Raw genomic sequence first — 27,829 nt, 5'->3', positions numbered from 1 at the left:
TAAAGAAGGGCTGTTTTATAAAACATCACCTCTGATAATATTGTAGGTGAGGAAAATCCTGCTACATTATATATATATATATATATATGTTGTGTGTATATATATGTTGGGCATCGGGATCTGTCCCTTGAACCTCCTGCGGACTCTGTTGTGTATATATATATATATATATATATATATATACACACATACACACATACACACACACACACCAAATGCCTGGTGCACACAAATGTATTGAAAAGAAAAATAATTTACTTTGGTATAGAGTGCAGGCAGACGGACCAGGATCCCCAACCAGTCCAGGAGGTATATAAAGGGGGGGAAAAATCTGCAGCACTCGCCAGGTGAAATGAAAAAACAATTTGTATTATGCCACATGGCAAACCATTAAAAAAATGGGTGACGTTTCAGACCCCAAAAGGTCCTTTAATCAAGCTCAAGGAGGACCTTTTGAATTCCGAAACGTCGTCCTTTTTTATGATTTGCCATGTGGTATAATTCAAATTGTTTTTGCATTTCATCTGGGGGGGGGGGGGGGTGATTGGTGCAGGGCTTGGGGGATCGGTGCCCGGCTGGGGTGCCGGGCTGCTGGCGAGGGGGGTCGGTGCCGGGGTGGGGTGCTGCTGGCGGGGGGGATCGGTGTCGGGCTGGGGTGCTGCTGGCGAGGGGGATCGGTGCTTGGCTGGGGTGCTCCTGGCGGGGTGGGGGGGAAATCGGTGCATGGCTGGGGTGCTGTTGGCGGGGGGGGGGATCGGTGCTGGGCTGGGGTGCGGGTCTGCTGGCGGGGATCGGGGGGGGGGATCATCGGTGCTGGTAGAAGTGAGGCTGCTGGGGGAAATGCAAGGGAAATGTTGGGTGGAGTGCGGTGGCTGCGAGGGATGAGTGCAGCTGCCGGCGCCTCACTCTACCTCTTCCCCTCTCCCCCCGATCGGGTGCGCGGCCATTGTTTTTTTTTTTAATTAGCATGACCCCGGTTATAGCGTGGTCGGATCGGGTGACCCAGAGGACCGTGCTATATGGGTGCTGAGCTGTATATACTCTTGATAAAGGCTCTGTAGGGAGACGATATGTTGAGGAATAAATCTCACCTTTGGATCTTGGAGTACCTGTCCTGTTTTCTTATATCAGATGTGCTGCCTTGCTGACACCTGGACAGTCTGCACCCTACTACTACCTGTATCTTGCGCAAATGTGAGTGCCTTGTTTTCTGGACGGATATACATACATACATACATACATACATACATACATATATATATATATATACATATATATATACATACACACACAGTTAGTTTCGTGAAAAGAAAATGAAAGAAAAAAGCTTTCTGTGAAGGTAAAGATGCTCAATTGCTAATTTCTAAAGCTACAAAGATACACAACTATTGTTTTTAAGCACTCCCTTATTTGTGCAGTGCTATTTTTCCCTGATTTGCTTTTTAAAAATGGCGGGGTATAGGTGTGTTTTATTATTTTTTACTATTATTAATAATGACTAAGTAGGGCACAAAACTGAGAAACTTTCTCTTTTACTCAATCAGTGTCTCTATATTATTTGAATTCATTACTCAAAGCTCATAATTTCTATTCTATACAGTAGGTTATTGTATAGTAGATACTGAATGAGAAAGCTGAACTGGAAATGTATAATATGTATGAGCATCAGCCTTTTCAAAACCCCCACCACTTTTTTGCGCTCAATGAAACAGAATGTACATGATTTCCCTTACCTTTTAATTCTGGTCTCGTATTCCATTTTTTGCTTTGACATCTCTTGCTTCAAACTAGATACCAGGCTGTGAAGGGCACTATGATTGCTTGTGTTGCTCACTACGAACGTTTCACTGTTGTCACTGCTGCTGGTGGCCCTGCTGCTGCGACCCCCAGCACTTCTCCTGTCAAATTTGCTCTCAAAGTCTGTTGGATTGGTAATGTCCTCATTGGGGGGTCCATCTAAAACTGGGTCTTCAAAATTTCCCCCATAAAAGTCCTGCTCTGGACAAGTTGTGGTGGAAGAGCGGCAGGAGTTTGAATTCTCAGGAAGGGATATTTCACAGGATGACGTGGACCAGGTTGCACTGTCTATGCTTTGCTTGTCCTCAGAGTTCATCATGGCGAATTGTTGGTGAACATTGTCGTAAGTGGACAATCTATGCTGCTGTGCGGAATCACTTGCAGAGTCCTTTTGTTTGTTGTCTCTCAATGTGACGTAACCATTGGGCATCCAGCTTGTGGTGCGGGTGTTCATAGAGTTGCTCAGAGTATCCGTGCTAGACACTCCCATTTTGACGGCACCGTTTTGCACGCTGTGTGTCCCCATTTTGGTTCCTGAACCTTTCAGGGAAGATGTTCTCTTGGCCTGTAAGGCCCCATTTGGTAATGAGTGGTGCTTGTCTTGGGCTTCCACAGAGCTGCTGAAAGACCCATTGGTGACAATGCCGCTACCTTTATTAAAGGCTGGATTTTTTTTCACCATTAATGGGGGACTCCGCGTGACATCAAGTTTGTGAATGCTATTCCTGGGACTGTTAGATTTACTCCCAGAGAGAGTGGTAGAAGAGCTGTTGTCAACACTGGACCTTGGTGAAGATTCAGGCTTATCCCAAGAGCACCGCCTCACTGCTACATCCTTTGTGTTATTGTTCTCTTTATTCTGGATTTGGCCTATTATCATTTTCTTCTGTATTTCGTTGTTGTTGTAGCTCAGATCCTGCCCAGTTGGAATCTTAACATCTGCATCTTTGGGGAAAAGCCTTTCATGTTCGCTTATCATCACTGCCATTAACTGCTGGACAACTACAGTACCTACAGAATACAAAATACTTTAGTGGTAAAGTCTCCTTTGTGCACATCCAAAAATTAATTTAGCCAACATTACACATTTCTTTTTTGTTCTTGAGCCTTTGTTAAATATAAGTAGTGTGATAATTATCTCTCTTACATTTAAGCCAGGGACATTAACACCATTTTAGAGCGGAGTACAATAATGAACAGAGACAAATAATTTAGTGCATCCCATTATAATAGGTGATTATTAAATATTCTCTAGCTCTTCCTAATGACACACTCAAACTTTAAAACTGATGATCAAAGGGACAAAAGGGTACAAGGTGCTTTGAAAACTGAGGCAGATGTACATTTCCTGTAAATACAGTATACTGCCCAAATCACTTGGATACACAACACCTTATTAAGGGATATTTATTAAAGTTTCCCGGATGAAAAACTAGGGAAATAAACTGCATCAGATTGATAAAAGTAATAACTAGCATTTAAAGCAATGAGTTTTCTTTATCTATACATAAACTGCTGTATTCAATCCACTTTTACACCAGAGGATCTTTTATACATAACCTTATATGTCCTGTTTATGTATCATCTTGAGATATGGATTACAAACTATAGTATATGTGGAGTTAGCTTATATGTGTGTATATATATATAAATATATATATATAGACACACACACACACATCATAGATGTCATTTTCTGCAGCTGAGTTCATCAAAATATTACATATTACTGTATGTGTCACAAATACAGTATTGTGTCTGAAATGCATTAATATCCTCTAAGAATGTAAGACAAAATGTAAGACACTTGTTTAACAAGCTTTTTACATTTTGTGCAGACAGAGTCAAATATACACACAATATAAATATATGTGTTTTATAATACCTTATACTGTACATTGTTCAAAAGAGAAGGCGAGACATAGGGAATGTAAATACAACAATACTCTGCCTTGTTATTAATTTCCACTTAACAGTGTAAGAGGCTGTCCCATTTTAAGGGTCTTCTATGAAGTGTACTCCTTCTCCCTATGCAATCTTTGCAACATTGTGGTTCAGAAGAGGTGTATAAGAGGGGATTGCAGAGTCTTCTTTTTTTCTCTAGCACTGTATCAGATCATTTATATTTACACACAGGTGCATAATTTAGGAAGAACACAAGCCTTGCAACATCAATACAATATATTACTTCAAATGTTTAAATACGCCCATTAAAAATAATAACTTTTTTTTAGATTCCAGACGTTATTTTGACATTATAGAAGCATCATATAATTATACGTTTTATATATATATATATATATATATATATATATATATATATATATATATATATATATATATATAATACAACTGTATGCTCATCTGCATGTCTTAGGCAGGTCTGCAACCCCGCCTTTCACCATTATCACCCAGCACACAGCACTTCCACTGCAGCAAGGGATTCTGGGAAATGACATGCAAATGAGCACACAGTGACACTTTTTGCTTCAAAAACCATTTTTAACATGGTTCCCTATAGGCTTAAGCTTGGTCTGCACAAACCATGTTAAAAGTGGTTTTTGAAGCAAAAAGTGGCACTGTGTGCTCATTTGCATGTCATTTCCCAGAATCCCTTGCTGCAGTGGAAGTGCTGTGTGCTGGGTGATAATGGGGAAAGGCGGGGTTGCAGACCTGCCTAAGACATGCAAATGAACATACAGTAATATTTACAGTTGCTTTATGCTTTACTGTGGAGGGTTTTTGTCACTTTTTTTACCCACCATAACCTTAATGACAGTGGTGATTACCTAGTCTAGTCTCAAACCTGCTAGCCATTAAGACCAGCCTCACACTGATGATACCCATCAAGGTTGAAACATGTATGTGAGTAGGTCTAATGGCTTTGCATCTCATCCCAGCCTCTGTTTAAAAGCTGTGTTTAAAACAGCATGCATTGGCTTGAGGATTGGCTTGTGTAATACGAGCTTGAGACAAAAGGTGGCACTGAGTGCTCATTTGCATGTCATTTCCCAGAATCCCTTGCTGCAGTGGAAGTGCTGTATGCTGGGTGACAATGGGGAAAGACAGGGTTGCAGACCTGTCTAAGACATGCAAATGAACATACAGTAATATTTACAGTTGCTCTATATATATATATATATATATTTATATATATATGTATGTATATATATATGTATGTATATATATGTATGTATATATATGTATGTATATATATATGTATATATATATGTATAAATAATTATATGATGCTTCTATAATGTCAAAATAACATCTGGAATCTAAAAAAAGTTTTTATATATATATATATAATATAGCTCATTTAGGTAGGTGCACGTCCCATAATCTATATCTATCTATATCTATATTTCTGAAACCGTTGTATGTCCACTGTCGCACTGTTCCTATGGGCAATCTGATTGCTCAGTCAGCCCCCCCACCCCCCCACGGCTCTCATTGGTCGGTGGGGTCTAACATAACTCACACACACACACTCACACCGCGTGCTCTTCTCCAAGATGGCCTACCACCGATGTGCACCAGCTGCCACCTCCCGCCCAGGTAAGTTAGTACAAAATGCCACCTCACACCCCTCCCGCAGGCCTGCCGCCTCACCCCTTACACCCATTGCGCCTCACAGCCCTGCGCGTCCCGCCTCAACCGCCCAGGAGCGAGCGGGGGAGCGCACAATAATCAATAAATTATGTCATCCCCCTAACTCACCTATTTCAGCCGCGCAACTTCCCGCCTCAGGTCAGGACCAAACATGGCGCTTCCTGCCGCCGCCTGCACACGCCACCGTGGCCCGGGGGCAAAGCGGCCGAGCCATCGGGGAACCGGGCGGAGGGGGGAGCGGCCAGGCGGCTGACCCATCGGGCAACGGGGGGGTGGGGATAGGAGAGGCCCGAGCCATCGGGGAACGGGGGGGAGGGGGGAAGGAGAGGCCCGAGCCATCGGGGAACAGGGGGGAGGGGGGAAGGAGAGGCCCGAGCCATCGGGGAATGGGGGGGAGGGGGGAAGGAGAGGCCCGAGCCATCGGGGAACCGGGCAGAGGGGGGAACGGGCGGGCGACCCATCGGGGAACGGGGGGAGGGGGAGAGGCCCGAGCCATCGGGGAACCAAGCAGGTGGGTGTTGGGGGGTTGGAGGGGCAGCTGCAGAGCACCCCCCCTTTGCACCCCCCCTCTCTCCCACCCTTTGCACCCCCACCCCTTGCACACCCCACCCCTTGCACTCCCACCCCTTGCTCCCCCCTCCCTCCCCCTTGCCCCCCCTCCCTCCCCCTTGCACCCCCTCCCTCGCCCCCCCTCCCCCTTGCCCCCCCCTCCCTCACCCTTGCCCCCACCTCCCTCCCCTTGACCCCCTCCCTCCCCTCTACCCCCTCCCCACCACCCCTTGCCCCCCCTCCCCCCCACCCCTTGCCCCCCCTCCCTCCCACCCCTTGCCCCCCTCCCTTCCTTACCCTCCCCCCTCCCCTTGCCCCCCCCTCCCCACTCACAGACACCACTCACAACCCATGCGCCACCTGCCGCCTCACACCCTAGCAGGACCCCCACTCACAGACACCACTCACAACCCACGTGCCACCCGCCGCCTCACACCCTAGCGGGACACACGCCTCACATTTTTACATCTGTTATGTCACCAAAATATACATTGTACTGTGGTGTGTTTACTATAAAATATTTTTAAACAACAACATCGTATTACATTTTATTCCATCTTTCTTTTCAACATTATTATCCAACCTTTACAACAAATAAATCACCTATTGCTCCACGATATATAAATAATTATTAACCTATTACGCATTTACATCCCGGGCAACGCCGGGTATATCAGCTAGTAAGTAGATAAACATACGATACCGTTCGCACGGGAATCAGGAGACAGCACTCAGGTTTGTGAAAAATAAACATATATTGTTGAAAAAATGACACAAATCACCAACGTTTTGGACCCACAAACGGGCCCTTCCTCAGGGTTGCACTACCCTGAGGAAGGGCCCGTTTGTGGTTCCGAAACGTTGGTGATTTGTGTCATTTTTTTCTACAATATATGTTTATTTTTCACAAACATGAGTGCTGTCTCCTGATTCCCGTGCGAACGGTATCGTATGTATATATATATTATATATATATATATATATATATATATATATATATATATATATATGAAATGTATATAAAAGTTATATATATATAAAACGTATATAAAAGATATACAGACATACCCCGCATTAACATACGCAATGGGACCGGAGCATGTATGTAAAGCGAAAATGTACTTAAAGTGAAGCACTTCTTTTTCCCACTTATCGATGCATGTACTGTACTGCAATCGTCATATACGTGTATAACTGATGTAAATAACGCATTTGTAACAGGCTCTATTGTCTCCCTGCTTGCGCACAGCTTCGGTACAGGTTGGGAGCCGGTATTGCTGTTCCGGACCTGCTGACAGGCGCATGCGCGAGCTGCCGTTTGCCTATTGGGCGCTATGTCCTTACTCGCGAGTGTACTTAAAGTGAGTGTCCTTAAAGCGGGGTATGCCTGTATATATATATATATATATATATAACTTTTATATACATCTATAACTTTTTTATACGTTTATATATATATATATATATATATATATATATATATATATATATATATATATAAAACGTATAATTATATGATGCTTCTATAATGTCAAAATAACGTCTGGAATCTAAAAACAAATATTCCGTTATTTTTAATATATATATACATATATATATATATATATATATATATATTATTTATAGAGCACCAACAATGTTTGCACCTTTTTAGATGGTCACAAAACAGTAATATGCCCTCTGTTACCTTGATAAATGGACTTCTATGACCTTGACAATGACATTTTTAGTGGACTCATTTACTGTGTCTTACTCTTCTGCGTGGGCATGTGGCCTAGCTATTGTGGACCATCAACAATAAAATCACATCTAAAGTTAAATATTTTGTCTTAGCACACAGACCTGTTTCTACCATGACTCACAATGAATTGCAATTTTTAGGAGCACCCAAGGGGATTGGTCATCATAGTAATGAGATCACAATGTACACTATGCATTCCCTTTCATATTTGTAATGCCTTAGGCTGGTATCATTCACATGCTGGGCTCCATGTTCAGTAACTTCCCACTGGCCTATTGTGCACAACTTGGTTTTCAACATTACATCCTTATGCCTTTCTAAGTAATCTGTCATTGTGGTGAGGGATCCTGATTTGCCATTTAAAACATTTGAATGCAACCTCTTGTGTGTGATGCCCTGTCCCTTTGTCTACTTTCCTGCTTAACACTCATAACCCTGAATTATGTATAGTTCCTTGTATTTAAAATGTTTGCTATGCATCTACTGTAAAGTAATATTACATAAGTGGAATCATCGGAGGGGGTCATTCAATAAAGTCCAAAGCTACCATTCGGGTCATTTTCATCTGATGTCAATGGGGGGTTTCAGCTGAAAACGGCCCAAATGACCACTTTGGACTATATTAAATTGGCCCCTAAAACAAATGTAAGCTGTATTCTCCTGCAATGTAAACTATAAAGAGCAGACATATTTTAGATATATGGAGGAACAGCAAATGTGCAACAGATTCCCTAGCAAATGTTCTCTCTCATTTGCCCCTATTGGACATCCTGAGATACAGGTGTCTCAATGATCAGGGAGATTTCAATTCAGTTTAAATAAATTGGAGCTGAAATGTTAAGAACAAGGTGAAGATGTCTTCACAGCATATTGAATAAGAGCCTTAGGATCAGATGCACTACGTATCCCTAAGCACCTTACATCCCATTCATTCTGCAACATCATTAAAGCTGCAGTTCAAGCTACGTTAAAAAAAAAATTACAATCTGCACATTGACAAGTGATTAGCTAAGTTGCCGATCGATCCGTTCTCCTGTAATCGATCGCTTTGCTCAGGGTTATTTAATTCGCTGTTATTGCTGCAAAACAGTACCCATGATGCAAAGTTCTGTGTGGAAAATCATGTGACCAGGCAGTTACTAGATATAATTTGTGCACTGCTAGAGAGAGGGCCTGACTCAAGAGCCATAGCCTGTCTCAGAAGAGGAAGGGGATGTGACTTTGTAAATGGTTTCTATCGGAACAAAAATGCTTGCTACAGTAGAATACATTAAAAATGTCTTTCAAATTTTTTTTTTTAAATGCTACAAGTATTTTTTTATAGTAGAAAACTGATTTATTAAAAAAAAACACACATGTAGGATTTTGCTTGGTCTGCAGCTTTAAAGAAGATATCAGCTTGGTATAATATCTATTATGCATTCATAATGATAAAATGTAAAAGAAGGCAAAAGGCATACGATATAGCTATACATGATTATATTGTGCATAGCAAAAAGTCTCCTGAAAAGGTTCCTTTAAGGAGACTGAAACGTTGGTCCTCATATCTATACAACAAAAGACAAAAATTCCCTATGCTACATCCAATATGACAATATATATATATATATATATATATATATATATATATATATATATATATATATATATATATATATATATATATATATATATATATATAGTTAAATACTTAACTGCTTGTCTTCTCATAAGTAAGGGTCATTTAATTAAACTCTTTGGTCAAAGCGTTATAAGCCTGCAGCCCCGCAAGGCATGGCCCCTTTGCAGGTCCTAACGCTTTGGTCAAAGAGTTTAACTAAATGGCCCTTGCTTATGAGAAGACAAACAATTAAGTATTTAACTATATATATTTTTTCTTGGATGTAACATTGGGATTTTTTGCCTTTTGTTGCATACATTTGATCGCACTGAGTAGCACTTTTGACACAAATATATATGATATGATGTGGTGGGTGTTGGGGTTAGAGCTGGCAGGGACTGTGTATGCTTCCTCATATCTACGAACAATACAGTATAATTATTTATAAATACTGCTTGTGCCTTTTGCTGTATTTTATCATTGACGAAGAACACTCATTACCAGATAAAGTTATTGACCCACACACATTTAAAATGTATTATTATTTACACAAGATGCAGGTAAGTGAAAATGTTTCAGTGATTGAATCTTTCTAAGAATGCCGATTACATGGTCGTTTATTTTAAAAAAAAATAATAATAAATTATGTGCCTGCTATGTGGAACAAGTCATATTCAATCCTGGACTGTCCTATGCTGCCCTGCCTGGTATGACGTCCTTCAAAAAAAGAAAAGAAAAAGGTGTGCCTCAATCAAAACCCACTTTCATTAGTGTTCCTTTATTCAATATGATTACTGTTTGCTGCTGCATGATATTTGCATTGCTTGCATACATATAGTAATGATAATACCTGAACGCTCAGGGAGATAAAATGATTTGGATGTAAACTTGGTTCACCTGCTTCAAATAGGAAATCACAGATTAAAAGCAATGAACTAGATATACTGTGTACAATCCACTTTAATTATATATATATATATTTTTTTTTAAGTGATTTTTATACTGAATGCAAGTCAAAACAAACATGTAAGAATAAAGATAATAGTTGCCAGCTGTCCAGTATTAAACCAGACTGTCTGTCCAGTAAAAAATGTGAGGTAATACTGGACATGTATGTGTCCAGTATTATCTTTCTGGGCATTTGGCCTGACTGGCTTGGGGGGCCGCCGGATTAGAGAAGGGAGAGAGCAGGGCTGTGGCTAGGGGCCTGGGCAGTGTCCTCCATGCTGATTGGATGCTGCTGGGTAATGCAGCCAATCATGAGGAGGTGTCAGGAGTGGGGCCAAGGAGAGGAGGAAACAGCATGGAGCAGAGAGAGGTGAGAGGTGTGTGTTTCCGGCACGTCGCACCTTTCACCATTGTGTCCAGTATTTTTGGAGAAGCCACCTCGAAACTCTAGCTGCAGCCCATACATTTGTTATTATAAAACAATTAAAAAAGTTACCGTATGGTGGGTAAAAAAGTGACAAAAACCCTCCATCGTGCAGTGTACATAAAGTAAAAATACCACTTGTGGGTACATTTGCATGTTAAAATGGATAAGAAGCAAAGAGTAACTCACTGTCAGTGCTCATTTGCATGTAATTACCCAGAATCCCTGGCTGCAGTGGAAGCATTGTTTGCTAAGAGATAATGGTGAAAGACAGGGTTGCAGACCTGTCTGATACATATTAATGTGCTCACAAGTGATATTTTTAATTATTATAAAACATAACTTTCCTTGGCACTTCTGGTGCTGCTGTTTCTGCTCAGGTTGACTGCTGCCATTTGTAAATTTTTTATTTTTTTTTGACAGCTACTTTGTGTTCAATCAATGTTCTTCTCTGCTGCTGCATAGTGTGATATTGTGATATCTTACACAGTGTGATTCACTGCATTCTGTGTGGTCTGTGCAAATTGAACTGCCACCCACTAATATCTGTCAGGCACACTGTATTATATTCACACATGATGTATCTTCTGTTTCTTCTTTTGGGAATTTATCAATCTAGGGCAATTGTTTACATTGCTTTAGTAGTCCATTTACCATACGCTGCAATACATAATAAGGTTTATCAGTTCAATTGTAAGCTCTTACAGACAGGGACTTCTTTTCCTAATGTTTCATTGTGTTGTGTCCATGGAAAGCACGGTTTACATGGACGGTGCTATACAAATATACATTTACTTAAATGTTGTTTTCTTTTATTCTCAGTGTTTCATAAATATTAGTAGTTGACATTGTTTAGTCCGGAACAACTGAGAAAGATTGTTTTATTGCAGCAGTAATGTTATTTTAAGTGGAAGTATTCACTTTTTTTGTTAATGCTTTATTCCTTAATATGGTTATTTGTATGATAGAGAGCACTGAAGACACAATTAATCACGGAGATATTAAGCATGTGATGTATTCACCGACGGAGTAATTAAGATTGCTCAATTGTGAGCATGTTGGATGCTAATTCAAAACCCACTCCATTTTGTAAGTAAACACACATATTTAATTGCACTGATGCTAGTTGTGTGTATGTATGAGTAAATATTTGCCATTCTTCCCTGTCTGCCCGTGACTAATGTTACACCTCATGAAGAATACAATAATGATATTGAGTGTATTTCTATAATTATAATTAATCTATTAGTTTTCCCAAATAACAAAGACGTACTTATTCCTACTGAAATGAAAGACCAGCGGCCTTGATGTGGTAATAAAAACTATACAAAAATATTAAAGGAAGGAATCACTGTAGAAACCATTTTGACGTACAGATGCAGCTGCCGGTTGTCGACCGCTCTCCAAGGAAAATCCATGACCATCTCGCGGTTACTCGCGAGATGGTCCATAGCAGGCTGTAATGGCCCATCGGATTAACACAGTGGGTGTCCCTGCGTTTGAATGGGACTCACGCTGTGTGAATGCTATCAGGTTCCACCTGTCTGCGAGAGATGCGCAGTAAGAATAAACTGAATCAGTCACTCTACCTGCGTGCCTCTAACAGGCGATCGCGGGGCTTTTATTTTAATAACATATTATTGTAGCGCATTGATTTCAGGTCCGGGGACCCCTTGCTTCCCGAGTTACAGGCCCCGTTATGGGGTGCTGGTATCCCTCTGGTTTGTTTAAATCTCCCGGTCACGTGGGCCGGGACGCGGGAGAATTTAAACATGGCCGCTGGGATACCGGCACCCAATAATGGGGCCTGTAACTCGAGAAGCAAGGGGTCCTCGGACCTGAAATCAATGCGCTTCAGCTCCGGAGACCCCCTGCTACAATAATATGTTATTAAAATAAAAGCCCCGCGATCGCCTGTTTGAGGCGCGCAGGTACAGTGACTGATTCAGTCTATTCTTACTGCGTGTCCCTTACAGAAAGACGGAATCTGGTAGGATTCACACAGCGCGAGTCCCATCCAAACGCAGGGACCCCCGCTGTGTTAATCCGATGGGCCAGCGGGTCACGGCATCAGTTGCAGCTGTATTAAAACATTTAGTGCCAGGTAGACTAGCAACACTTTGCTTTGCAGTGGGTAGAATTTTTTGGCCTTTAACAGATTAAAAGGCTACACCAATAAAATATATATTTTTTTTTAATCGAGAGGAGGCGCAGTAACAAAACCCAAATACTCTGCTCATTTAAATGTGGAAATGTAAATAATTTATTATCTTACCCTCCATTATAGTCATGGGATCCTCAACCTTTGGACGTAGAATGTTTGGACCAAACACGGTGGCCAGGTTCTGCACGCTCATTTTATTTACACCAGAATAAGACTGGACTTCATCCAGGAACCTGTGATACATGTAACAAGAATAAAGAGTTACTCTGACGTCCTGATTTAGAAGGGCAGTCTTACTTAGATCGCAAACTTCTATGCAATGTGCCTTCTCTGACAAACTGCATCATCTCTAAAATAATTACTTTTTTGGTTTCTTAGAAACAGGAAGTTTTAAGCTGGGACTCTGAAAAAAGATAATGCAGGTGAACAGTGTTTCTCCTATTCTCACCCCACCCCATTCAGAAGAAGCGAGAGGAAACAGAGATACTTTGCCAGTGCAAGGTCCTAATCAAAGCACGGTGACTTCACAGAAATTGAGGGGTTAAAGGAACCCATGCCAAGGCTCAGCCTACTAAATGTACACATTGATTATCTTTACTCCACTACCCACTGCTTTTCACACTTGTACAGTATATGTAGATTTGACTTTTTTTGCCGGTGGCTGTGTTTTTAATCCAACATAGTATTATAAAACATAACATATGTACGTTCAGAGATTTCAATGATAACTTGTGACATATAACGTAATAGTTAATTGGGGGGATCCCCATCTATAAACTCAAACAATATGAGTTATTTATTAAACAGTGATAGTGCCAAACAAGGCAGTTTCTGTACAATAGTGCCCAGTTTGGCCCTACTGCAGTTTAATGACTAACCCTGTAAGAGATGTGTGGGAAGCCCCTTACCCACTTATCACCGCAAAGTCTCAGCGGTACCTTAAAGCAAACGTTCAAGCAGTATCCTACATGTGTTTTTTTTTTTTTAAATAAATCAGTTCTGTACTATTAGAAACTACTTGTAGCATTAAACATTTTTTTTAAAGACATTTTTAATGTTTCTAATGTAGGAAGCATTTCCAAAGTGACGGCCCCTTCTCCTTCTGATAGGCTCTGGCTCTTGAGCCCCGCCCTCTCTCTAGCAGTGCGCCAATTGTATCTAGTAACTGTCCAGTCAATTATATTCCAGGACTACATTGCCCAAAATGCTGTGCAAGAACTGAATTAAATAACCCAGAGCAAGCGATCGATTACAGGAGAACGGATCGATCTGCAGTTTAGGACACTTCTTGATTATTGATTATGTCCACTGTGAAACAGCATCAGTCTATGGCTTGCACCACACTGATGTGTGGCTAGCACATTTTCTTTTGCTGAGAAATTTCTTTATAGGAAAGGCACCTGCAAATTTACACTTTATTAACCCTTTGGTTGTTGTACACTATTTAATGTGGTCTAAAATGAGTGTATAAATGGTAATAAATGAATACAGGATCTATGACATAGCATTTCAAAGTTTGTGCTGTTTAATCACACCTGATAATGCCACATTAAAACTACTGTGGCTCAATTATATTAAATTAGCCCTATTCCTTTGTGTGTGCAGTTTTGCCTAAATTGTTTGTAGCACTGTTTCTAATTGTGAAGTTGATATCTCTTCTACCATCTCATTCTAAAAGCTCAATGAGGATTGTTCTGTAACGAAACCTAAGTCACGTCATCAATATATCTTATTAGTAGACATACTCAATCAGGACCCCACGTGGGGGTAACCAACGAACATGCTATATGTATATCATTAATGTACACAATAATTCAGCATGAAAGCATTAATTTAGGTGTGTTCGCTAAATCATTGGGTATTTCTAAAAGCTATTTTGCCCACTAAGAATAGCAGAAGGGTATTGTGTAAAGCACTGGCCACAGAAGTGGGAGATTCCAGAAGAAACCCCTTGCTGCCTCAATATATCATTGGGGAAGTCAGTTTTTTTCTTCTTGTGCTAAAACATGAAATTGTATGTAGGTTGATTGAACCTGTCATATTTTACTACAAACTGCTAGGATTACCATCTGGTTTCTAATTACCCAGAGACATCAAACACCGCTATATTTTGAACACTGGAATTGGCACTATACTGTACATATACAACTGGGTATGAAAAGAATGTTTAAAAATAGAACAATAATGACATGAATAATAATATTTGCTGCAGGTATCAAGCTTGTGCGCTGTTTGGAGCAGTGTGTATTATTCTATGCAACATGGCAATGCTACCATAAAGTAAATACAAGTCTCTTACCTACAGATGTACTTCAGTAGATTATAATTTACGGGTGGGAGGCTTTTCACTTGCTTCACCAGTTCCACCAAACCCTGTAAATCAAAACAAATGTAATCGACTCATCATGAAAAACAAAATGATCTGAATGGAAGCAGCTGACTAAGAAGATTAAAAAAAGAGCTGTTGAGTTTTAGTTGCATCTGCTACTTTATTGTTATTCTGGCATAATCTGGCAAATTGCAAGAGATTAAGGGGAAAAAAATCCAGGAAGGACATACGTTTAATAACAATTCAAACTGTTGAAGGTGACCATAGAATAGTTTCTTCTTCTTCAAATGTGGCCTGCAAAGAGTCTTAAAGAGGCAATCCAAGCAGGCACATTTTTCTGTAACATAGGATTGAAGCTCCCAGGAACTGAAACCCATTAATATCAGTTCCGGGGACAGTGACAGTAAAAGAGAACCATAATCTCTAGCCATTAAAGGGCCGGCTTGATGACGGTGCGACTGCATCTGGCCCCACGCTTACAAAAACCCCGCACCCCTCCCCGGCCCAACTTCCGTAATCAGTTTAAATGTTGTGGTGGTTAAATTAACCACCACAACATTTAAATTGTGATTACCAGAGTTGGGCCGGGGAGAAAGCTGGTCCTCTGCAAGTGCCGGCATCTCCTGCTACCATGTGAGGTCACGTGACGACGCGTCATCACATGACATCGTTACATAATGCGAGGGCAGGTAGGATGCTGTGAGGTAACATCCTTGGTTATGGCGTCCACACCCCAATCCCATTGTAGGAAAATGCTGTTTTAGATCTCAAAGTATTTGGTTAACACTTACAGATTCTTCATCTTTGCTGAGCTGTTTTGCACAGGACAGAAAATCCTCATACTTTGAATATGAGATAACGGGTTCAGGTAGCTCCCTTAGGTACAACTTCAGAAGTGATGCAACTGTGTGGACATCTGTATTACTGCAGGGTAACAAAAGAAATATAATGCAGTTAATTATTTTATGGCTAGTCTCTAACATTAAGTTGTCAATCATGAAATATTCTTCATATCTCCATAACTTTGACAGTTGACCACATCTTTTTAGTACAATTGTTCAGTGTTAAAGGGTATATAAAGCGCCTACAAGGTGTGTAGACGCATAGGGGAAAAATAGCTTGTGTCCCCATTTGCATCCACGCCAGATGTGAAAAACGTATTTGTCAAGTGTCTTTAATCTTAAAGTAGATCAACACTGACAATACATGAAGCAGTTTTCTTTGAAGGAAAGGGAAGAACTTCCATAAAGAAAAATAAGCAAAATTTGATTTCTCCTAATCATCACATATTATCTAATGTCTTGCTCCTCCTACACATAATCTCCAAAACTGATACAATTTACAAAACAAGCATAAAACAGATTAATTTAGATGAAACTTACACTGACACAGTACCAACACATGCTTAAAATGACTCTCTAGTCATCAATGGCGCAGCACAAAGGGCAGCGGACCCTATTTTGCATGGAAATTTAAACTCCACGTTTTCACAGCCTATGCTGTATAATACTTTCCAATTTGAAAAATGTAGCATTTTCTTTACTAACAGTTCAATGAATGCTAATTTGATGTCTCCTTGTGAGAACTTGACTTTTTAAATGCTCTGATAATTTGTACTCTTCCTACCTCCAATACCTGGTTTAGGTTCTCCTCCTGCATCTCATTATGCCCTCCCTATTGCTTTTTCTGTTTAATGTTTCCTCACTCCTTTGTAACCATTTCTGTTCTCTCCAACTTTCCCACTCTAGTAGCCCATGTTCAAGTAGCCAATTGTAAGTACAGTAGCAAGCAAAGTGGAGTTTAAAAGGGCGTTCAAAAGGAGTGAACAAGTGGACACCTGATTTCTGAATTTGATCTACTCTGGAAAGGAGGATATTATCTATCCCAGACTGCACATCTCAGCACTTTACTATTGCTGTGATGCCGCCTTTACTATTTATATTTGCTATGGCCTCACTTCTTTTCAAATTATGCACTTCTTTCTACCAGCCTCATTATGTCTCTAACTCTATTCATATATCTCCATCTCTCCTTTCTTCGCCACTTCTCAGTTCACATAAACTCCTTTCTTACCTGCGCCCTCTGACGCTACACAGCTATACACCCTGCACTAAAAAAACACCCCTACAAATCCTCCTCACACATTCTCTTTCTATCCATGCTTCTACTCCTTGCTTCTGGGGATATCTTTCCCAATTCTGGTCCCTGCCTTATTTTTACATGCTCTCGTCCTCGACTGCCAAATGCAACTTCTACTCCTTCTGGTATCAACCCCTCCAACCTCATACCCATCCCCTGCCACCCTCCCTCCTCTCTCCCTTTCTCCTGTGCCCTTTGGAATGCTCGCTCCCTTTCTAACAAGTTCCTCTCTGTGCATGATTTCTTTCTCTCTCACTCTCTGATCGTATTTGCTATAACTGAGACCTGGCTCACTCAGTCTGACTCTGCTCTGGAAGCTGCCCTCTCTTATGGTGGCTTTTCTTTCTGCCACACCCCGCGCCCTGATGGCAGGGGTGGAGGCGTGGGGCTCCTCCTCTCCTCTCTCTGCCATTACCGTACCGTTCCAATTCCATCCTCCTTTGAGGTTCCCACTGTCCAGATCATCTCTCCTCTCCCTGTCCATGTGGCGGTCATCTATCGCCCTCCTACCTCTACTCATCCCCCTTCTGCCTTTCTCTCTCACTTTGAATCCTGGCTCTCTTTCTTTCTCTTCTTAGACTCTCCTGTTCTTCCCCTTGAGCACTTCAACTGCCACATTGATGACCCCTCTCTCCCTTGGGCTTCCCACTTTCTCTCTCTAATCTCTTCCTTTGGGCTTCAACAGTGGACTGTAGCAAGCACCCACAAGGATGGTCACTACCTAGACCTGGTTTTCACTAAAAACTTCTCTCTCTGATTTGTCCATTTACCCCTTTCCTCTCTCTGACCATCACCTCATCTCATTTTCTCTCTCACTTCTCCCCTTCTCCACATTCATCTACCCCTCATTTCTGCAGAAACCTGTGTTCTATTAACCTACCAGCTTTTGATTACACTTTACGCTCCTCCCTCTCCTCTCTCAGTTCTGCCCCAGACTCTGACAACCTGGTCATGAACTACATCTCTGCCTTATCCTCCTCTCTTGATCTACATGGCAGCTTTCTTTCTGCTGTCCTCGCCCTTCTCACCCCAGACCTTGGCTAAATTCCCCCATGCGCATGCTGCGTTCCTCCACTCGATCCTCTGAACGCCTCTGGAGGAAATCTCACACTCTCGCGGACTTCCTTCACTACAAATTTATGCTATCCTTTTTCAACTCTCAAACCTACTTTTCTTCACTAATCAACACACACAAGTCTAACTCACACCAACTCTTCTCTGTCTTTGACTCACTACCTAGACCACTCTCAGCTGCCTCTTCTTCTTCGCCATCTCACCTCAGGACTTTGCCGACTATTTAAAGGAAAAGGTGGAATCCATACATCAGAACATCCCCTCTGTTTCCTCCTCCCATCCTACAATGCTTCCTAAGGCCGCGCTTATAGTCCTGGCAACGGTGACGCGATGTCATGACGTCATCCATCGCCATTGTAGCAGCCTTTTTTACCTATAGTGTAGGAGGCAAGAGACAGCGACTGAGGGGCGTGGCGAGGGCTGAACCGCTCACATGCCCGCTGATGTCAGGCAGCGGTCACCGAAAAATCAATTTTCATTGATTTCCAGTGATTACAACCAAGCCATCGCGCCTACTATAGGCGTACGTGACGGCTTAAGTAAATTTGTTTTGACATGACGTTGCGTAGCCATAGCCAGGACTATAAGCGCGGCCTAACTCTCCTCCTGCCTTCCTTGACTTTTTTTCCGCTGTCTCAGAGGAGGATGTGTCACTGTTGATCTCCTCTTCTCCCTCTACCACTTGCCCTCTTGACCCCATTCCCTCCCATCTCCTAAAACCTCTTGCTCCTACTATAATCCCTACACTCACACAAATTTTTAACTCCTCCCTCTAATCTGGTACCTTTCCCTCCTCCTTCAAGCATGCAACAGTTATACCATTACTCAAAAACAGCAAGCTTGACCCAACCTGTCTTTCTAACTATCGACCTGTCTCCCTCCTGCCTTTTGCCTCTAAACTCCTTGAACGTTTTGTATTCTCTCACTTGCACCATTTTCTCATCAACTATTCTCTCCTAGACCCTCTATAATCTGGCTTCCGCACTGCTCACTCAAATGAAACAACCCTCACTAAAATAACGAATGACCTTCATGCTGCCAAAGACAGAGGTCATTACACTCTGCTCATATTACTCGACCTCTCTGCAGCATTTGACATCGTGGACCACCCTCTTCTTCACATTCTCCATACTCTTGGTATTCGTAACAAAGCTCTATCCTGGATCTCCTCTTACCTCTCCCATCGTACTTTCAGTGTATCTTCTGCTAACACCTCCTCCTCTTCTATTGATATCTCTGTGGGGGTACCCCAGGGCTATATTTTGGGACCTGTTCTCTTTTCTCTGTACACACTTTCTCTAGTTGACCTAATCACATCCCTTGGGTTTAAATATCACCTCTATGCTGACGACACACACATTTACTTTCCAACCCCTGACCTTACACCTGCTGTACAGACCAAAGTTTCTGAATGTCTCTCTGCGATTTCCTGGATGGCTCTTCGCCGACTTAAACTTAACATGGCAAAAATTGAGCTCCTTATACAGTACGTCCTCCCAAACCTGGCCGTACTACTTGCTTCCACATTAATGTTGGAAGTACTATCATCCTGGTCCCTGCCTTATTTCTACTTGCTCTCGTCCTCGCCTTCCACATGCAACTTCTACTCCTTCTGGTGTCAACCCCTCTAACCTCATACCCATCCCCTGCCACCCTCCCTCCTCTCTCCCTTTCTCCTGTGCACTTTGGAATGCTCGCTCCCTCTCTAACAAGTTCCTCTCTGTGCATGACTTCTTTCTCTCTCACTCCCTGCTTCTCTTTGCTATAACTGAGACCTGGCTCACTCAGTCTGACTCTGCTCTGGAAGCTGCCCTCTCCTACGGTGGCCTTTCCTTCTCCCACACTCCACGCCCTGATGGCAGGGGTGGAGGCGTGGGGCTCCTGCTCTCCTCTCTCTGCCGTTACAGAACAGTTTCTATTCCCCCCTCTCTTGCTTTTCCCTCCTTCGAGGCTCACACAGTCCAGATCTTCTCTCCTCTCCCGGTCCATGTGGCGGTCATCTATCGCCCACCTTCCTCTACTCATCCCCCTTCTGCCTTTCTCTCTCACTTTGAATCCTGGCTCTCTTTCTTTCTCTCCTCAGACTCCCCTGTTCTTCTCCTTGGGGACTTCAATTGCCACATTGATGACCCCTCTCTCCCTTGGGCTTCCCGCTTTCTTTCTCTAACCTCTTCTTTTGGCCTTCAACAGTGGACTGCAGCCAGCACCCACAAGGATGGCCACTACTTAGACCTGGTTTTCACTAAAAACTTCTCTCTCTCCGACTTCTCCATTTCCCCTTTTCCTCTCTCTGACCATCACCTCATCTCATTTTCTCTCTCTCGCTTCTCTCCATCTCCATCTCCATCTCGCCCTCGTTTTTGCAGAAACCTGCACTCTATTAACCTACCAGCTCTTGATTCCACTTTACGCTCCTCCCTCTCCTCTCTCAGTTCCACTTCAGACCCTGACAACCTGGTCAGGAACTACAACTCTGCCTTATCTTCCTCTCTTGATCTTCATGCCCCACTTTCTCTCTGCCGTCCTCGCCCTTCTAACCCCAGACCCTGGCTAAACTCCCACACATGCATGCTGCGTTCCTCCACTCGTTCCTCTGAACGCCTCTGGAGGAAATCTCATACGCTCGCAGACTTCATTCACTACAAATTTATGCTATCCTGTTTCAACTCTGCCCTCTTTCAGGCTAAACAAACCTACTTTTCATCACTAATCAACACACACAAGTCTAACCCACGCCGTCTCTTTTCTGTCTTTGACTCTCTACTCAGACCACCCTCAGCTGCCTCCTCTTCTTCATCCATCTCACCTCAGGACTTTGCTGACTTTTTTAAGAAAAAGGTGGAGTCCATACGGCAGAACATCCCATCTGTTGCCTCCTCCCATCCCACAATGCTTCCCAACTCTCCTCCTGTCTTTCTTGACTCTTTTTCTGCTATCTCGGAGGAGGATGTATCACTGCTGATCTCCTCTTCGCCCTCTACCACTTGCCCACTTGACCCCATTCCCTCCCATCTCCTAAAACCTCTTGCTCCTTCTATAATCCCTATGCTCACACAGATTTTTAACTCTTCCCTCTACTCTGGTACCTTTCCTTCATCCTTCAAGCATGCAACCGTTATACCATTACTCAAAAACAGCAAGCTTGACCCTACCTGTCCTTCTAACTATCGACCTGTCTCCCTCCTGCCTTTTGCCTCCAAACTCCTTGAACGTCTTGTATTCTCTCGATTGCTACACTTTCTCAACACCTATTCTGTACTAGACCCTCTACAATCTGGCTTCCGCACTGCTCACTCTACTGAAACAGCCCTCACTAAAATAACTGACGACCTCCACGCTGCCAAAGACAGAGGTCATTACACTCTGCTCATATTACTCGACCTCTCTGCAGCATTCGACACCGTGGACCACCCTCTTCTCCTTCACATTCTCCATACTCTTGGTATTCGGAACAAAGCTTTATCCTGGATCTCCTCTTACCTCTCCCATCGTACCTTCAGTGTCTCTTTTGCTAACACCTCCTCCTCCTCTATTGATCTCTCTGTGGGGGTACCCCAGGGCTCTGTCCTGGGACCCCTTCTCTTTTCTCTCTACACACTCTCTCTAGGTGACCTAATCACATCTTTTGGGTTTAAATATCACCTCTATGCTGACGACACACAAATTTACCTTTCAACCCCTGACCTTACACCTGCTATACAGACCAAAGTTTCTGAATGCCTCTCTGGAATATCATCCTGGATGGCCATCCGCCGACTGAAACTTAACATGGCAAAAACAGAGCTCCTTATACTACCTCCCAAACCTGGCCCTACTACATCCTTCCACATTGCTATTGGAAATACGATCATTCACCCAGTAGCCCAAGCACGCTGCCTAGGGGTCACACTTGATTCCTCTCTCTCATTCTCCTCTCATATTCAAAACGTTTCTAAAACTTGTCGCTTTTTCCTCCGCAATATCACAAAGATACGCCCTTTCCTCTGTTACTCAACTGCTAAAACTCTGACTCAGGCCCTCATTCTCTCACGTCTCGATTACTGCAACCTCCTGCTGTCCGGCCTTCCTACCTCTCACCTGTCTCCCCTACAATCTATCCTAAACACTGCTGCCAGAATCACTCTACTCTTTCCTAAATCTGTCTCAGCGTCTCCCCTGCTGAAATCACTCTCCTGGCTTCCGATTAAATCGAGTATCTCACACTCAATTCTACTGCTCACTTTTAAAGCTTTACATTCTTCTGCCCCTCATTACATCTCAGCCCTAATTTCTCGCTATGCACCATCACGACTCTTGCGTTCTTCTCAAGGATGTCTTCTTTCTACCCCCTTTGTATCTAAAGCTCTCTCCCGCCTTAAACCTTTCTCACTTTCTGCCCCACACCTCTGGAATGCTCTTCCCCTCAATACCCGACTAGCCCCCTCGCTATCCACCTTTAAGACCCACCTTAAGACACATCTGCTTAAAGAAGCATATGAGTAGCACTGGATAATCATGGACACATGACACAAAGCTTGGCCTCCTGCAGACGCACTTACTAGTATTCCCTCCTACTGTCTCTGTACGTTCTCCCTACCTACCAATTAGATTGTAAGCTCCTCGGAGCAGGGACTCCTTCCTTAATGTTACTTTTACAGTATGTCTGAAGCACTTATTCCCATGATGTGTTATTTATATTTGCTATTTATATGACATGTATTACTACTGTGAAGCGCTATGTACATTTTATGGCGCTATACAAATAAAGACATACATACATACATACATACCCAGTAGCCAAGCATGCTTCCTAGGGGTCACACTCAACTCCTCTCTCACATTCTCCTCTCACATTCAAAACGTATATCTAAAATCTGTCACTTTTTCCTCCACAATATTACAAAGATACGCCCTTTCCTCTGTTGCTCGACTGCTAAAACGCTGACTCAGGCCCTCATTCTCTCCCGTCTCGATTACTGTAACCTCATGCTGTCTGGCCTTCCTGCCTCTCACCTGTCTCCCCTACCCGCCTGGCAACAGGTAAGTGAGTTATAGAGGCCTCACACCTCCCCTGGCATTGAATTTAAATGCCGTGAGGAAGAGCGCGGGGCCTCTGTAACTGCCACACCCCCCTACAAATTCTCCCCCCCTGGGGGGCGCTCCAGTTTGCGCACTGATAATCTATCCTAAACGCTGCTGCCAGAATGGGAAGGAGAGGATCCAGCGCTACAGCCTGTCACAAACTTCAGGGCACTTCAGGGTTAGAACAAAAACTTTATTGGAACCTCACAAACACACAGCTATACCACAATCTCCCCTCAACGCGTTTCACGCTAGAATCAGCGCTTCGTCTTGACTCCAAGACGAAGCGCTGATTCTAGCGTGAAACGCGTTGAGGGGGAGATTGTGGTGTAGCTGTGTGTTCGTGAGGTTCCAATAAAGTTTTTGTTCTAACCCTGAAGTGCCCTGAAGTTTGTGACAGGCTGTAGCGCTGGATCCTCTCCTTCCCATGCTGTTTCTTCAGAAGGCTGCCCGCCCAGAAATCGGAGCTCAGAGGAGAGCAGGACCAGGTCTGTGAGCATACATAGGTATGGTTTTTCCTCCCCGGCTTTGACCTATATCTGGTCCGTGCATACTCTCCAGCTCCACTCTATGTGACACTCACTGACACCCCAGGGTGCTATAACTAACTGCCGGAGCGCAGGACAGATTTTTTCGCTTCTGCCAGAATCACTGTACTCTTTCCTAAATCTGTCTCAGCATCTCCCCTGCTGAAATCCCTCTCCTGGCTTCCTATAAAATCCCGCAGCTCGCACTCAATTCTCCTCACTTTTAAAGCTTTACACTCTTCTGCCCCTTCTTACATCTCTGCCCTAATTTCTCGCTATGCACCATCCCGACTCTTGCATTCTGCTCAAGGATGTCTTCTCTCTAACCCCTTTGTATCTAAAGCCCTCTCCCGCCGTAAACCTTTCTCACTGACTGCCCCACACCTCTGGAATGCCCTTCCCCTCAATACTCGACTAGTACCCTCTCTATCCACCTTAAGTCCCACCTTAAGACACAGTTGCTTAAAGAAGCATATGAGTAGCACTGGGGCTAATACTATACACATGATACATAAAGCTTGGCCCCCTGCAGATGCACTTACTAGAATGCATTCCTACTGTCTCTGTACGCTCTTCCTACCTACCAATTAGATTGTAAACTCTTTGGAACAGGGACTCTTCTTCCTAAATGTTACGTTTATGTCTGAAGAACTTATTCCCATGATTATTGTATTATTTGTTATTTATATGATTGTCACATTACTACTGTGAAGCGCTATGTACATTAATGGCGCTATATAAATAAAGACATACATACATACATAATGTACATACATACACCCCTCCTATCTACATTTCTTAATCTCTCCTCCCCTTCACCTATATCTGTGCCCATACACGGCACCATTATTTATACACCACTTTCCCAACAACTTCTTTACAGCTCAAAAAAAAGCACCCCCATAAATCCTCTATTCACACCCTTTATCTACTCCTTCCTGCTGCTGGGGATATCTCTCCTAATCCTGGACCCAGCCATGTACATACCTGCTCTCATCCACACCTCCTTGCCACCTCTTCCCCTGCTAATGGTGTTAACCTACAGTATCTAATGTAATACTGACTAACCTTAAAACTCGCAGCACAAATCAGACATCCCAATAGCCTGCCAGGCGGCGAACAGGCGATCCAGTGGTCTGGACCAGACCACTATATCTATCAGAGACTTTCTTCATGGTGGGACCATCCACGCGGGATACTACCCTACTTAGAGGTGGAGGCTACACAGCATCGCTGGATCAGTGGATCCGTATCATCTTCTGGCCATACCTGGGTGTAGGAGCACCTGGGCAGGTACTCCAAGTGCACCAACTGCAACACCTTCAGTTCTAGTGGGCAATACTTTGGGGGGATATCCCGTCCAGGGTGGATATAGTGTTGGAGGATGGTGTAAGGGTACGGTAGTGCGTGGCCTAGTGGTGTGGACTGGTTATCATTGTTATTCTTATGCATTCAGTAAAACTGTTACTCTTACCATCATGTGTATTATTGCATGGGGTCCTGTAATGGGGTTATCGCACATCGTAGGATCCCGTACTGGTGGAGGCGCGGTCACCCGACAGATCAGGCACACCCCAGGCTCCCAGCAGCTGAGGTTCAGGCCTCCTGTGAGCCGTAGGTAACGCTTCACATACACAGTAGCTGTCATATCTCCCAGGGGGCGGGGGAAAGTGTGATATATATATATATATTATTACTTGTGAGCACATTCACATGTCTTAGACAGGTCTGTAACCCTGCCTTTCACCATTATCACCTAGCATATAGTGCTTCCACTGCAGCAGAGGATTCTGGAAAATGACATGCAAATGAGCACACAGTGTCACCTTTTGCCTGAAATCCATTTTTACATGGAACCCTTATAAGCAAATGCTCACTGTTCACACAGCTTTTAAGCACAGCATGGGATAAGATGCAAAGTCAGTGAGACCACTCACAGACAGCTGTTTCGACCTTTTGGGTCTCATCAGTGTGAGGCTGGTGGTACTGGCTTTGCAATTCTCAAGGCTGGGTAGGTTTACCATACTCTATATAAGTTATGGTAGGTAATAAAGGCGACAAAAAACCTCCACGGTATCGCATATAGCAAATAAAAATATCACTTTGCAAATTTGAAAAAAATGCCTTTTTTACAACAAAAGCCTGCGGATGCAATAAGTGCATTACACGCCATGGCACACAAGAGGTATGACATTGGTATGACAGCCCAATGCCTATTATTCTTTACGTAATTTGAGCAATTGACATTCATGGCAATATCAGAAATGTCCTATACAGGCATACCCCACATTAACGTACGCAATGGGACTGGAGCATGTATGTAAAGTGAAAATGTATTTAAAGTGAAGCACTACCTTTTTCCCACTTATCGATGCATGTACTGTACTGCAATCATCATATACGTGTATAACTGATGTAAATAACGCATGTGTAACAGGCTCTATAGTCTCCCCGCTTGCACACACCTTCGGTACAGGTAGGGAGCCGGTATTGCTGTTCAGGACGTGCTGACTAGCGCATGCGTGAGCTGCCGTTTGCCTATTGATCGAGATGTACTTACTCGTGAGTGTACTTAAAGTGAGTGTACTTAAACCGGGGTATGCCTGTATGTATAAAAAATCAACATGTCAAAATACTAGAAAACTAAACACACAGGTATGCACTTTCTGTTCAATACCACAAGATGGCGCAATTGAAAAGCAAGATGCAATTCACCACCAGTAAAGTCCTGTTCTTTTTTTTAATTCATAAACATTACCTTGACTGAAGAAATGGGACAAACTTAACAGGTAGCATTTTGTTTCATTGCAATGGATAAGCCTATGTTTATTGTACTGTATATCCTTTTATATTATGTCTATACTGGCCAACTCTTCCTATGTATGTGGGACACATAAATGTATTTATCACACAGTACCTTTCTGCCAAATGCATATTTTTCTACTTTTCCCCTGAAAACAATTCTCTCAACTCAATGCGAGATGGAAGAATTGTTTGCCTTTCCCAAGCAAACTTCCCTAAAGACTTTTACCAGTGGAGGGGTTAAACTTTTCACACGAAGGGTAGGCTTAATTCATGGAGGGCAGAAATTGGGGGTAAGAGCGGATCAAGGAACTGTTGTGTGCAGGAGTGGAGCTATGGAAACTATGGGGGTGGTGTTTCACCTCGTTTAATAAAGGAGAAGGAGTGGCTCAGTGAGTAAAGACTCTGGCTGTAAATAATGACACTGAGTTTGATACAGGGGAACCTGGTTTAATTCCTGGCGTCAGCTCCTTGTGACCTTGGGTAAAACACCTTATCTCCCTGTACCTCAGGCATCAAAAACATAGATTATAAATTCATCAGGGCAGGGACTGTGTCTGTAACATTCCTTTGTACTGTGTGCTGTACTGTAATTGTGCAGTGCTTTGACACCCTTTGGGGAAAAAAGCAATATATGAAATAAAGTTATTAATATTTATTTATTTTCTTCTTGTGTTGCTATTTGGAATGATTGTGTTGTGTCAGCTTTCCAATGTATTTTTTTTTTTTATAACTTGAATTTTATTGATGAATATATGCTTGTTATACATAAAGAGAGACGTTCAATTAAACATTTTTCAACTTGGCATATCATAGATATTAATTTACGCATAACTGACCCACATGGTTTTTCGAGCCCTACTTTTCCAATGTATTTTAACTCATGTGTTTTTATTTGGTCAAAGCTGTGGTTTCCATATAAGGTGGGGGAATCATAGAACCTGTGTTCTTCTGCTAGCGTTTATTCATTCTTGTTGCAATTTGACATTGTGTTGTTATTGTTCATTACTGTTTATTGGGGTTGGCAGTAGTCCGTTTTATCCTGCCATACACCTCACA

General features: G+C 42.7%; 1 protein-coding gene across 7 annotated transcripts in view; it reads right to left on the bottom strand.

Moving 5' to 3' along the window:
• ARHGAP24 (Rho GTPase activating protein 24) overlaps positions 1 to 27,829 on the bottom strand; it is a 1,092,414-nt gene that overhangs the window by 2,492 nt on the left and 1,062,093 nt on the right. For all 7 annotated transcript variants that reach the window (XM_075605746.1, XM_075605737.1, XM_075605756.1 and 4 more), the window contains 4 exons: positions 15,959 to 16,091; positions 15,138 to 15,211; positions 12,950 to 13,071; positions 1,734 to 2,808 (listed from right to left, as the gene is read on the bottom strand). In XM_075605746.1, coding sequence (XP_075461861.1) covers positions 1,734 to 2,808; positions 12,950 to 13,071; positions 15,138 to 15,211; positions 15,959 to 16,091 — 1,404 coding nt within the window. The remainder of the gene's footprint in view (positions 1 to 1,733; positions 2,809 to 12,949; positions 13,072 to 15,137; positions 15,212 to 15,958; positions 16,092 to 27,829) is intronic.

The sequence above is a fragment of the Ascaphus truei genome, chromosome 1 (genome assembly GCF_040206685.1).
Source record: "Ascaphus truei isolate aAscTru1 chromosome 1, aAscTru1.hap1, whole genome shotgun sequence".
NCBI classification, from domain to species: Eukaryota; Metazoa; Chordata; class Amphibia; order Anura; family Ascaphidae; genus Ascaphus; species Ascaphus truei.
This window is presented reverse-complemented; position numbering and strand designations above follow the sequence as displayed.